Below are 12092 nucleotides of genomic sequence, written 5' to 3' on the forward strand. Positions count from 1 at the left end.
CCAGTGCATCCAGTGTGCCTCCAGTGCATCCCAGTGCATCCAGTGTGCCTCCAGTGCATCCAGTGTGCCTCCCCCACGCTGGGGGAGCTGGGAATGGCTGTGGAATGGGGACCCTGGGACTGAGGCTGCCATTGCCCTTCACAGAAACCCACTGACCCATTACTTGACCGAGGGGCCCAAGTTTAGCACAAACAGAAAAGTGTTTTGGTCTGTTGACATCTTTGATTTGTCTTGTTTCAGAACTGCTGCCATATCTCACTGCAAGCTCCTCTCTTACCTACTTGCTTGCTCCATCTGCTCCTGTTCTCTCAGTTCTTCAGCACTGAGTGTTCTCTTGCTGTTGAATCAGTCTCAAATGCTACAAGACCTTGACTTTATTTATTTATTTTGTAAGACATTTATGTATGCACAGCTCCAGTTGGTTTCAAGCAATTGTTAATGCAATTGAAGGAGGGATCCTGTTTTGTCAATTAGTTACAAATTAATTGTGCTTTAGGAGGAGGAGGAAAAGGCAATATTATCCAAGTCCAAGTGTTAATGTTTTTAGTTCTTGAAGTGTAATACAAAGCATTCTTTGGAAGCTAAAGCTGGAATTAATCACTCACTTTCTGGATTTTGTTAGATGTAAATGCAAAAAAACCCGACACACAACACCGAAACCCAAAGACATGTTTTGTTATTTCCTGAGTTTTACACCCATGTTTGTGTGGAAGGTGTTCATTTCCATACCTCCTGTGTACCTTAGAAGTCAAAACAAAATCAGAATTCTGCCAAGGAAATTTCTTGGTTGGGTTTTATAGGAACGAAATTAGGCGATTTAGTTAATAAATGATTAATTAAATAAAAAAGGAAGTTAAGCAGAAATGAAACCCAGCTGGAAGTTAAGTAGGATTTTGTTTATGCTGTGCTATCACTTGCAGCAAGTGGGAGCCAGTGAAGGTAGTAATTAACCTGGATTTTAATCTTATGCACAGAGTGCCTCCTGTAATCTCTGAGTAATAAACGTATCTAATTTCACTCTGCCATAATGAGAGCTAAATAGCCCCATTTCTGCTGTACTTACCTTCTAATCACTAGCAACATGTGAGATGTTCAAACCAGCAATGGGGAGCAACTTCCTGCATCTCAGCTTCCCACAGATCCCTGCTTTTCCCCCAGGGCTGATGGGCCATGAGGTGCATTGGTCCACGTGGCCTTTTTTTACTAACACTCAGGTCCCCAGGTCTGTTCTGAGTGTTGGGAGGTTTTTTTCCTCTAAGACCTCTTGAAAGGAGCTGAACTGGATCCTGGGAGAGGCAGGGAAAGAGGAAAAATCTTGCTCTGCAGAGACACCTACACTTTGTAGTGTATTCATACATAAAACAGTGATTAGGTTCTGCTGAAAACATCTGTCTCTTTTCAGTCAATCTAAATGTTTATATGCTTTTTTTTTGAACAAAATTCTTATTAAAATAAAGACTCTTAGAGCAGCAAATGAGCTTTTTAAGGTCTAAAATACAAATGATTGCTTTATCATATGGGGACACAACTCATCGTGCTGGTCTAACTATCCTAGTTGGTGGAATTGCATTAGGGATTAATTTGGCCCATTTAATTTAGCTAGAGATTTATTTTAGAGGAGGTGGAAGGGGGGCAGGGAGGAAACAGGGTTAACAGGAATTGCCTGGGGAAATTAAAACCAAATGTCTATATGTTTGTAGCATAAAGCAGCCCCAGGAAATAGAGAATGTAGTGGGGATTGCTCAGCTCATTAATCAGAGCCTTTGCTACGTTACCACTTTAAACTCTTGGGTTTTTTCCTCTAAAAAAGCCCAAACACAGTGAAGCGTGTTTGTGTGTTATACCAACAATATTAACTTATTTAGCAACACAGTGTTCTGGGTTTATAAATACATTAACAGACACCTCAACTTCTAGTTCTGTTACAAGGGCTCTCCTCTCTGAGCCAGGTTTTTTGAGAAACCAGCACTTATCTCTTCCTTTTAGGGAAGAACATGGCAGGGGGAGACGTTTGGATGGTTATGTTGGAGATGGACATCACCTCATGGAGCTGAGCAGGACCTGCAAGGCTCAGGACTGTTGATTAGTTTTAGACATTATCAAAATCCAGCTTTCTTTCCATTCTCTGCTCTCTGCCTTTCTTGATGAAGTGGTTGAGGAAAGGTCAGCTTGCTCACGAAATCGTGAATACTGAGTGCCAGAGTTATTTCCAGACTAGAGTTTGTTCTCGTACTATAAATGTATGACTTGCCATTTTTCCTATTTTGGTAGACAAGAGATGATTTTAGGTAAAAAGTGCTTTATTTTAATCTGCTCACAGAAAGAGTAGAACACTCCCTCCCTCCCAGGCACTGGGGGAGTTCACAGGGTGTTTGTGGTGGGGTGAATGCAGGAGGCCAGAATTCAGGGCTCTTCTTTGGCCCTTCCAAACTCCTTTCTCTGATGTCAGAACACAGGAGTTTGGACACCAGTTTTTGTGCAGCTGTGTCCATATTATGGCCACTGCTCAGTACCTGGGTGAGGCTTTTGTTTCTGGGCACACATCACTTCCAGTCCAGTGACTGACACTGTAATCACAGTGAGCTGCTGTTGGCTTGCTGGGGGCACAGCACTCTCCTGGCCTTTCCTGGATGAAAATATTCCTATTGTAACTCCCAGGAAATACAGGATCACATTGGACATCAGACCTTTTCCATCTCATGGCTGTTGGGTTTGCACATCAACACATCTTCCCTGATTAGGAATTCCTGTTTGGATAGGTAACAAAACTAAATACATGCCTTGATCCATTTTCTTTCCTAACAGGAGCCTCAGCAGAGCTTAAAGCCCCATTTCCTAGGCAGGATGAACTCCTGCTGTTCCTCTGTGTGATGCACCAGCCCCAGAAGGGCCATGGGAAGTGTCCTGTGCAGTGGCAGTGAGCTGCTGCTCATGTGAGGGTTGCAGGTGCTGTATCTGACTCTAGGAGAGCATCATCCTTTCAGTCCTCACTCTGAGGTCTCTTGCTTCATGTTGCTCTTTTTAAACACAAGGTCAGTAGAAAACAGTCAGGACAAAGGGACGTGGGCACTGCTTACAATTCTGTTCTCTCCTTTTTTCCCCCATTTTTGGCATTTCCTTAATAAGAAGCCCAGGGATTAGAAAATGGGGATGTTTCCCTAAAAGAGGCCTGAGTTCCTGTCTCAGTGAGGTGGATCAAAGGGATGAAACACTAACATTTGATAAGGAAGTCAAGGAAGGATTTCAGGAATGATAAGCAAAAAGCAACAAACTATTTCTTCCAACACAGAGCAGGGGCTGTAGGACACACAGAGAATCAGGATCTGAAAAGACAAACCATAAGGTTTCATTGAAGAAACGAGGCAAATTCTTTGTGCTTCTTTACCATGGAATTGCTGAGGATGTATCTCTGCTGGTCTCTGTCTTCACAGGGGTCTTTGATAGTCTAATTTATACTAAGCCATCAGGAGAATGTGTTGTGGAAGAAATGAAATGCCTGCTGAGAGACCCCCAGCACCAGGAACCAGTAGAAACAGCATAATTTTTCTCTTAAAACCAGATTTTTTAAAGTTCTGTACTAAGGGTAAAAGACAACACACAATGGAATAAGAAACTCTTCTTTCCAGCCAACTTTCTGGGCTAGAGTTTGACTTGAGTCTCTTGTACCTCTTTCATTGCAGAGAAGGCATTAACCAAGAGCTGATCCATTTACCACCCTCCATCACTGAGCAGTTCATCGAGCTGCTGTGCCAGTACAGCCCAGACCAGGTCCTAGAGACACTCAAAGTTCTGGAATACTGCAGGCTGGAAGAAACCATCCAGGTAGGAAAGACATGTACAAGGCCAGGGGCCAGGGGATGCATTCAAACCAGCTCCTGCCTCTTTGAAGTGCTGCAAAGGTACTTCAGGATTAGTTCCTGGATGCTCTCCCAGTCCATTTCTCCCTCTCTCTGTTCCCTCCAGCTGCTGAACCGCTCTCCTGCAGCACAGTTAGGTCTGTTTAATACCCTGACTCTGGCTTTGGTCTCAGGGCTAATAAGAAAGAGGCCATTAGTGCTCTGAAGCTGCTGAGCAAGTGCAGAGTGGAGGGGGGCTGTGTTACTGCTGATTAATTGTGCTGGAGGTGTATGAAATTATGAGCCTGGGGTTTTTGGGAAGCAGCACTGCCAAAATGTGACTAGTGCTGGGAGAGCAACTGTTCCTTCCCTTGATGACAATGGTAACAGTAATTTTTTAGTGCTGATGGTGGCAATAGTTGAGAAATCAGGGGCTGTAGGAGTGCAGCTCAGCCTGGGTAACCTGAGCACAGCACATGCAGGCCTGGCCATCTGGCCCTCCTTGTCTCGTGGGGTAAACAAACCCTGGCAGGCTTCTTAAGATTTTTTTTTTTTTTTACATTTACCTTTTTTTTTTTTTTCCTCCTTTCAACTCAGATAACCCAGAAACATCAGCTCCACGAAGCTTCTTCGTATTTGCTGGAGAAGAAGGGAGATATCCATGGTGCCTTTTTGGTTATGCTTGAGGTACTGAAACCCTGACTGTGGCACTTTTGCCATGCCCTGCCATCAGCAGGGTCTGGGCTCAGGTTTGATGTTGTCCTTGCTCCTAAATTTGTTTCCCACTGGAATCCATGGAAGCATTTCCCTGCTGTCAAATAGCAATATGTTGTCTGCATGCTCAGCATATCAGGGTATTTTTTGGGCAAGTCTTCAAACATCCAGTAGATAATACATGCAGAAATTTGTTTTTCTTAGTCAAAAATCATCTTTCAGCCCCTGCTTTCCCTTCCTTATTTGAAAAGACATTTATGCTACGTTAATCATACTGGGGAGGAAAATGGGGATGAGCCTTTGTATCCCACCTTTTCCAAACAGTTCTGTGAGGATTCTTGGGAGTGAACTCTAAAGTTTATTGTTCTGTGTCCTCTCTTCTGTTTCAGCGATTGCAGAGCGAGTTGCTGATGCTCACTCAAGATGATGAAAGTAAGAGACATCAAGTGAAATCTCATTTTCTATTAGATAGATAAACACAAAAATGTAAAGTGTTTGTGCCTGACACCTGGCATAATGAGATCCTGTTTCAAGTTTCTAGGTATTGCAGTGACTTCTTTTTTATTTATATTTACCTGGCTGTGGTAGTTATTTGGGTGACACTTCCTCACTGCTAGTTTTGCTAGAGACCTAGAGCAGGTGCCCTGTCAGCTTTTTCCATTGTGACTGGTGCTCTCACTGCCTTACCAGACACATTTCAGAATCCATTCCAGCTCGTTACTGAGCCTTAGCTGGCATTACATGTGAATAGTGATGAGAGACAGCTGGAAGAAGCTTTTTTTTTCTGAAGCAAATTCCTCAGATAAATATGAATGTTCTGCCTACAGAAAATGAGTATGTGCACAGATGTGCTGTTCACTAGCCCAAGGACTCATGGGCACCTAATTAAGTGCAGTGCCCATAGTTGTTACTTAATTGTATCCTAAACCACAGCTAAGATCTTCCTTATTTGATTACATGAAATGTTTTATTTGCCCAATTTATTGTGCTATTCAGGAAAAGTGCCAAAAATCAGGACTTGTCTTTATAATTTGGTTGCTGACTACAGTGAGCAGACTTTAGATGAACAGCATGATTTCATTTTGCAGAAGGATTGGGAGTTAACATATCTAATAGTTTTTATAATTGCAGTTTGTTTTTTTTTCCCACCAAATCTTAGGCTCAGCTGAACCCTCCTTGCTAGAAAACATTGAAGATACCTTAATGAAAACAATTGCCCTTTGCCAGAGGAATTCACACAGTTTAGACCAGCAACAGAGAGAGGTAAGGGAATCAAAGAATGTGTCACTAAAATCAGCAGAGGCCTCTGTGTCTCCTGAAACTTTCCCTTCCGTGCCTCTTCCTTTCCACATCCACTGGATACTGGTGTACCTCAGGCAGTCATTGCTCTCCCCTCCCTGTGTTCTCCCTGCAGTGGTTTAGGTTTTAGACCCACAAGAGAGAAATCCTCCCTCATAGGGATGAAATACAGAATGTCAGCAGTGGGGAGGCAGATGAGCCACATCCTGTCCCGCTTTTAGCTCCAGCCCAAGTTCTGGCTGGAATGTCAGTCAGACAGTGCAGGAGGCACTGGGAGCTCTGAGCCAACTTGATGGTGGCACAGAGCTGATGGTGCTGTCACTGTGGCTGCAGAGCACGTTCACAGCCCCTGAGTGTAGTGTCAGCCTGCTCTGTCAGGGTGGAGGCAATCCAGATGGCTTGAGTCCTGCTGGGAGCTGGGGGTGCCTGTCTCCTCGGGCTGGGGTTGCATTTCCATTTCACCAAGGCATCTCGACTCCCAACATTCTGCATGATTTACATATCTGAACTCAGAACTGAGAATGGTTTGGTCCCGTGGCTGGAAGTCAGGAATTGAGTAATCTCTTCACAGGCAGTGTCCTGTGTAGAGGTGACCTCCCGGTGTCTCCTCCACAAGGATGTCACTGAGCAACAGATAGGGAGAGAGTTTAGATGTCCCTTTCCATCTGGGATCCATTTACTGTGCTACCCACTCTGTGAGCTGTCTCTACACCAGAGAGTTTGTGTCTCACAGGGAGAAGTAGTTGGATGAAGTAGAAGTAGGTTGTTGTCCCAGTAAAGAAACAGGTGAGAATGGAGAGGAGGAGCCGAAGGCCTGTGCTCAGACCCTGATCAAACAGGATCTGGGTCTGAGATGAGCAATGGAGACTGAAAGCAGATCCCCAGGTGCTTTGCTCTGAGGGTGTTCTGACATGTTTCAGTGCTGTCCCACTGCAGTCATGAGAAATGCAGTTCTCAGAGTGTGGAAGAGTCTTTGCAAATGGCCTCTGACATTGCTCAGAGCTCATTTTTAGCACTGTCCTGTTCTTACTGGGTTTTCCCCTTACATTCCATGATTTCAGGCCCTGTGGTTTCCCCTGCTGGAGGCCATGATGTCCCCACAGAAATCCTCTGGTTCTTCACAGTGTCGATACTCTGAATGTGAGTATTTTGGCTCTTGTAACCCCAAATACGAATCATAAGTGTGTGCTGTCTCTCCTCTGCTGAAGGAATAGAGGAAAAGCAGTTTTGGTCCTCCATTCCTAAATATTTTGCTCCCTGACCTGCATGACTGTAGGGCTGACCTCAGGCTGGATGTTTGGTTGGCTGCAGCTGTCAGGGAGATAGTTATTTTTAATTTAGTTGTATTTTATTTTGTCCTGAGTGGAGGAAGGTCCCTGCCATAGGCTGTGCTAGTCAGTTGGTTCCATTGAGGATGGTCTCTGAAGGAGCCAAGGTGCACAGCGTGCACAAAGGCTTTGTGGGTTGGAAGGAGGTTGTAGTCAGTGCTTTGGGAACTCCTGACATAATACTGTCATTGTCCATGCCCAGCCCTTCTGGGCACTTCTCCCTGCACCTGCTAATTATCCCCCAAAGAAGCTGAATTGCTGAGTCCATGCATATGTCAATGTTGGCTCTTATTTAGGGAATCAGGCATCTGGAAACAAGTTTCAAAGGTCACTGCTAGGAAGTTTTAGAGTCTGTGGGGCCATAACATGGACAAGGCATCCAAACTGGCGTGTGATAGTGGTAGGAAAAGTGAATGATAGTGCTACAAAGTAAGTCAAAATGGGAATGTTCACTGTGGGGGGTGTGGGAGAGAACACAGAGGCATCGTGGTATCAAAACCTTGTGCTACAAAAGGCCGTGTGTGCTTAGTGCAAAACCTGCAGAAGGAAAAATAGAAAAGTTGTTTTCAAACTAGAACACGTGACCTGAAATAAAACTCTCTTTGCCTGTAAGACTGGTCTCTGTACTCCCTGAATCCTAATGAAGTGCTGGTGGCTGTTGTGTTTGACATTCCAGCTCTGAAGAGTTTGACTATGCAGGTGCTGAACAACATGGCTGCGTTCATCGCCCTGCCCTCCATCCTGCAGAGAATCCTCCAGGTGAGTTCCTGCAGACAGGAAGGTTTCACCAAACTCTGCCACTCACTTACTGGGAAAAGGTACTTTCAGGTCATTAGAGATCAGCTCAGCTGATTGTTGGGTTCCACATGTTTCAGTAAAAGTTCATTGGTGAGATAAGTTGGGAAAGCTGATAGAAATACCTCAGAGACATGGGAACACATAAACCTGTGAGAAGATAATTGAGGTAATTCCTGCAAACCAAATAAAATATTATCTCAAGGGTTGCAATTACTTTGAATTGAAACTTGGCAGGGTTAGAGGCAAAACCACAATGAATTTCTCAAACTTGGAGCTAAATCATTTGAAAGTCATTTAGCAAAGGCTCTGGGATGGGCAGTTGGGAAGACACTAAAACTAAGTGTGTGGGCTTGGGAGAAAGATCAGGATTGGGCCCAAAATTTGATAGAAGATGCAATTTTATTTTAGAGATGTTTGTTTTTGTAGAAGAGATAATTTTAAGCAGGTCCTTGGGTTGAATGGTCATGAGCTACTCTAATTTGTTAGTTTGCAAAACATGTGAAAGTTGAGTTTGGGATTTAATAACAAACCTTGAGAAATGCAGAAAAGGAGTTAGAAGAATTGTCTGCTCTGCAGAGTGGAACAACTGAAGAGTTGAGACAGTGTCTGCTCCAGGTGAGAGGAGAAAAGGGCTTACAGGCTTCACGGGGTGAACACACCTCTAGCAACCTACTGGTTTGATCTCAATACAGTCTTGGAGTTTGGAAAAAATCATAAGACAGCGAAGGATGTTGTAGAAGAGTGGATAAAAAGTGTGATCAAATGAAATGTGGTTTTATCAAAGGTAGAAAGTGTCAAGCAAACCTAATGACTCTTCAATAACTTATTTCGTCTGCTTTTAGCTGAGCCATTGGATTTGGTTTCCTGTTGTCCTTTGATGTTTAATGCAGGCAGGAAATGATGGAGAAGCTGTGAGTGGGGAACAGCCAAGGAGGCTTCCCTGGGTTATGCTGAGAACTACCAGGATGGGCTGAGAGTCAAACCCGTGCCCACTGTGCAGATAACACAGCTGGGAGGTGTTACAGAGTGGGGGAAGATCCCATTCCCCTCGGGATGAAGAGACATTCTTGTTGGCAGGCTTGAAATACTTCCTTCTGTTTTGGTTCTGACGGACTCTTTAGCAGCAATAGAAAATCCCATTTCTAGAGGGTGGCACTGATGTCCTGGAGGCAACAGGGGAGTGAAATGTCTTTGTCAGTTGTGGAGGGAAGTGGTTGCTGTGATGGCTTTGGTGCAGAGGCTGAGGGGACACTTCAGCAGGTGAAGCTGGGGACAGAAATGGGTCAGGCATTCCTGAAAGCAGCTCTGGTCACTGGGTTTGGAGGCAGGGGGAGCTGCTCCTGCTCGTTCCACTTGCCTGGTCAGCCCTACAAATCCAGTCTGACAAAAGAGAGATTTGGAAAGGCAGATATTTTTGTACAACTAGAGCAAAAAGTGATGACTTCTTGAAATGCTTGCAGAAAGAGAAGGACTGAATTCCAGGTAAAGAGCATTGTATCAGAACTTCCTGAGATGGGAGCAGTAATTTCCCCTCGTAACTGGGAAACAGTTGTAGGGAAAACAATGTAAAGATGAAGAGAAGATCCTGTGGAAGGGGAGGTGGTATGGATTTACAGGATCTCTAGATAAGTGGAGTTGGCCTCTTAGCACTCATTCTTTTACAGATTCCACTCACACTCGTGTGTTTGCAAACCCCTCAGGTGTGTGGGAAGGAGTGATGTGGTCTGGGTGGTTTGTGGGCATAGAGGGTGTGTGAGCCCCTCACTGGGCATCCTCTGACTGATGCCACCAGCTCAGTCATGTCCTGTACAAGTTGCTGCCTGTTATAAGGTGAATTTTTGCCTCTGAAGCTCACTTAAGCTTCTCCAGACCTGTCATCCTCCTCCTTAGGAGATGGGCTCTGCCACTGAGCACTTGTCTGTGCTGGGTCTTACCCACCTGCTGCCCTCAGTGCTTGGCACCTCCTTGGCTTGTTGGCTGGGAACAGTGTCCTTTGTTACCAGACAGACCCTTCATTGAATCCTTTGCTCTTGTGCTCAAACCCCACATTTCCATCCACACTGCCCTCACACCAACCCTTCTTTCTGGCATTCTGGGATGCGTTGCTCTAGGTCACTGTGTGTTTGTAGTGTGTTGGGTTAAATTCTTGCTCCAGGGCTTGCAGCAGGTGCCTGTGGGAGGGTTTCTGTGGGTTTTGTTTGGATGCACAGCCTGGCCCTTGGAAGAATTGCTTTGATCCAGCTGGAAGGCTGGTGTTGGGAATGGTGATGAGCATGTCTTGCAGCATGGCTGTGTCATGGGTGCCCAGCTCAAATGTTCAGGGCTTCTGAGCCCTTGCCACGGTGGGGATCAGGAAACAAACTCCCTCTGTGTTAGGCAGAAGGGAGCACTGGATTTTTTGCCTCCCTGTCATCTGCTTCCTTGGATTACCTGGGAATGCCACCAAAGTGCCCTGCAGGGCAGAATCCCAGCATGCCATGTGTGCATGGTGCTTTCCCAGACAGCAAGAGCCCTGTGTTGTTAGCCCTGGCTGGGGGTTCCCTTTGCAGAGCTGTGTGGCTGCTTTTTGAAGCCATGTAAAATTCCAAACCCTTCTGTCTCGGCTCTGAGCAGTGCACAGGGCCTTGTTCTTTGTGTTATTGATGCACCACCTTAACTGTGACCGCAAGTCAACTCTGAAACCAGCCTCTCTGGGCCCTGGAGTGCAGGCAGCCTTTCCCAAGCCCTCCAAATGTTTTGGTGAAACCCAGAATTGTGAGTGGTGCTTGTCTGACAATGCCCTCCAAAGCTGCTCCAGCAGAGCTCAAGGCTTGGTGGTAGAGCTGCAGTCTGGGAGGGGCAACAGCTGCCCAGGAATTCCCTGGGGGATTTGCTGAAAGGTGGATGACATCAGTAAACTGAGGTAGATTATCTTGCCTTTTCTGAAGAGGAATTAGAGTGTTCCAATTTTAGTGGACTGTTTTTCTTCCTCTTCTGGGCTTAACTGCTTACAGATTATACCTTATGCAAATGTTAACTTTGCAACCAAAATGCTTGGCTAAAGGGCACCTTGCAGGGGCTGTGAGCAGGCCTGCAGCTTTCCCAGGGAACAGGGGGGCTCCTGACATCTGCCTGTCCCAGCACATCGACCCAGTGGCATCTAATCGAAGCCATATGAAATAACGGTTGATACATTTATGTTCTTGCTCATCCTTAGTAGTGTTGTGGGGTTATTTATTAACTAGGAAGCCCGAACTAACCGCATTAGGAGAGATAGCAGAGGAATCCTCTTGAGCATTAAGAAAAATTCCGTGTTATTAAGGATGGGAGTGCTCTCTGAAGAGGCTGAGGTTGAGTGTTAATTCCCTTACAAAGCTGTAATCCTTCTTGAATGTTTTGTAAGCACATGCAGCTGATGCCTCCTACAAAATGGAGAACTGGAGAAGCCAGAAATGTAAAAGCCGCCTGTAGGAAACCCAGAGAGGGAAAGGAAGGAAGGAATCTCTAAAAACTGTTCCAGAAAGCCTTTCCTTGTATTTTTTGCCATTCCTGCTTAGGACTGTCTCTGGCTGTTTTTCCTTCCCAGTCCTGGAGGTCAGCCCTGGGGTTAGTTCTGTGTACAGTGGTTGGTCTGTCCCCTGGCAGAGGGGAGAAGCTGCAAGTGAATGTGTTTTCAGAGTTTATTAGCACTGGTAGCAAAGCAAGGGCTGTTTCCTGGACCTGGAAAGCAGTTGGAAATGGAGGAGGTGGAATTGGCTGAAAGGGCTGCATGAGCACCCCTGGCCTGTCCCTGGGTACCAGCCAGTGCTTCCCGAGCTGCTTGTTGGTGGTGGCACTGGGCAGCCAGTTTGGCTTTGGCTTCCCATGCCAATGCCATGTTCCCAGGGCAGTGCCAGCTGTTCTTGGATGGTACAATGCCTGTTCCACGGCACGGGGGGCACATTTGTACCTGGAGTGTGGATTCCAATCCAAGACCGATTTTATAGGGTGGAATTAATGGAGGATATTCCTCCATAAAGGTAATGGATCCCACAAGGCTCTGGTGACTGGGACTTCTGTGGGGGCTCAAAGCAGCAAACGGGAAGAAAACATTGTAACTGGCTGGAGAAGTGAACTGAGGGCTGTGGATTGATTCCTG

General features: G+C 45.6%; 1 protein-coding gene across 3 annotated transcripts in view; it reads left to right on the forward strand.

The window, feature by feature from the left end:
- The window catches only part of VPS8 (VPS8, CORVET complex subunit), a 67831-nt gene that overhangs the window by 40362 nt on the left and 15377 nt on the right, over positions 1-12092 (forward strand). For all 3 annotated transcript variants that reach the window (XM_027703915.1, XM_027703917.1, XM_027703916.1), the window contains 6 exons: positions 3681-3822; positions 4434-4523; positions 4940-4982; positions 5710-5813; positions 6911-6989; positions 7854-7936. In XM_027703915.1, coding sequence (XP_027559716.1) covers positions 3681-3822; positions 4434-4523; positions 4940-4982; positions 5710-5813; positions 6911-6989; positions 7854-7936 — 541 coding nt within the window. The remainder of the gene's footprint in view (positions 1-3680; positions 3823-4433; positions 4524-4939; positions 4983-5709; positions 5814-6910; positions 6990-7853; positions 7937-12092) is intronic.

Source organism: Neopelma chrysocephalum, unplaced genomic scaffold, assembly GCF_003984885.1.
Source record: "Neopelma chrysocephalum unplaced genomic scaffold, ASM398488v2 Primary Assembly neopelma1_252, whole genome shotgun sequence".
NCBI classification, from domain to species: Eukaryota; Metazoa; Chordata; class Aves; order Passeriformes; family Pipridae; genus Neopelma; species Neopelma chrysocephalum.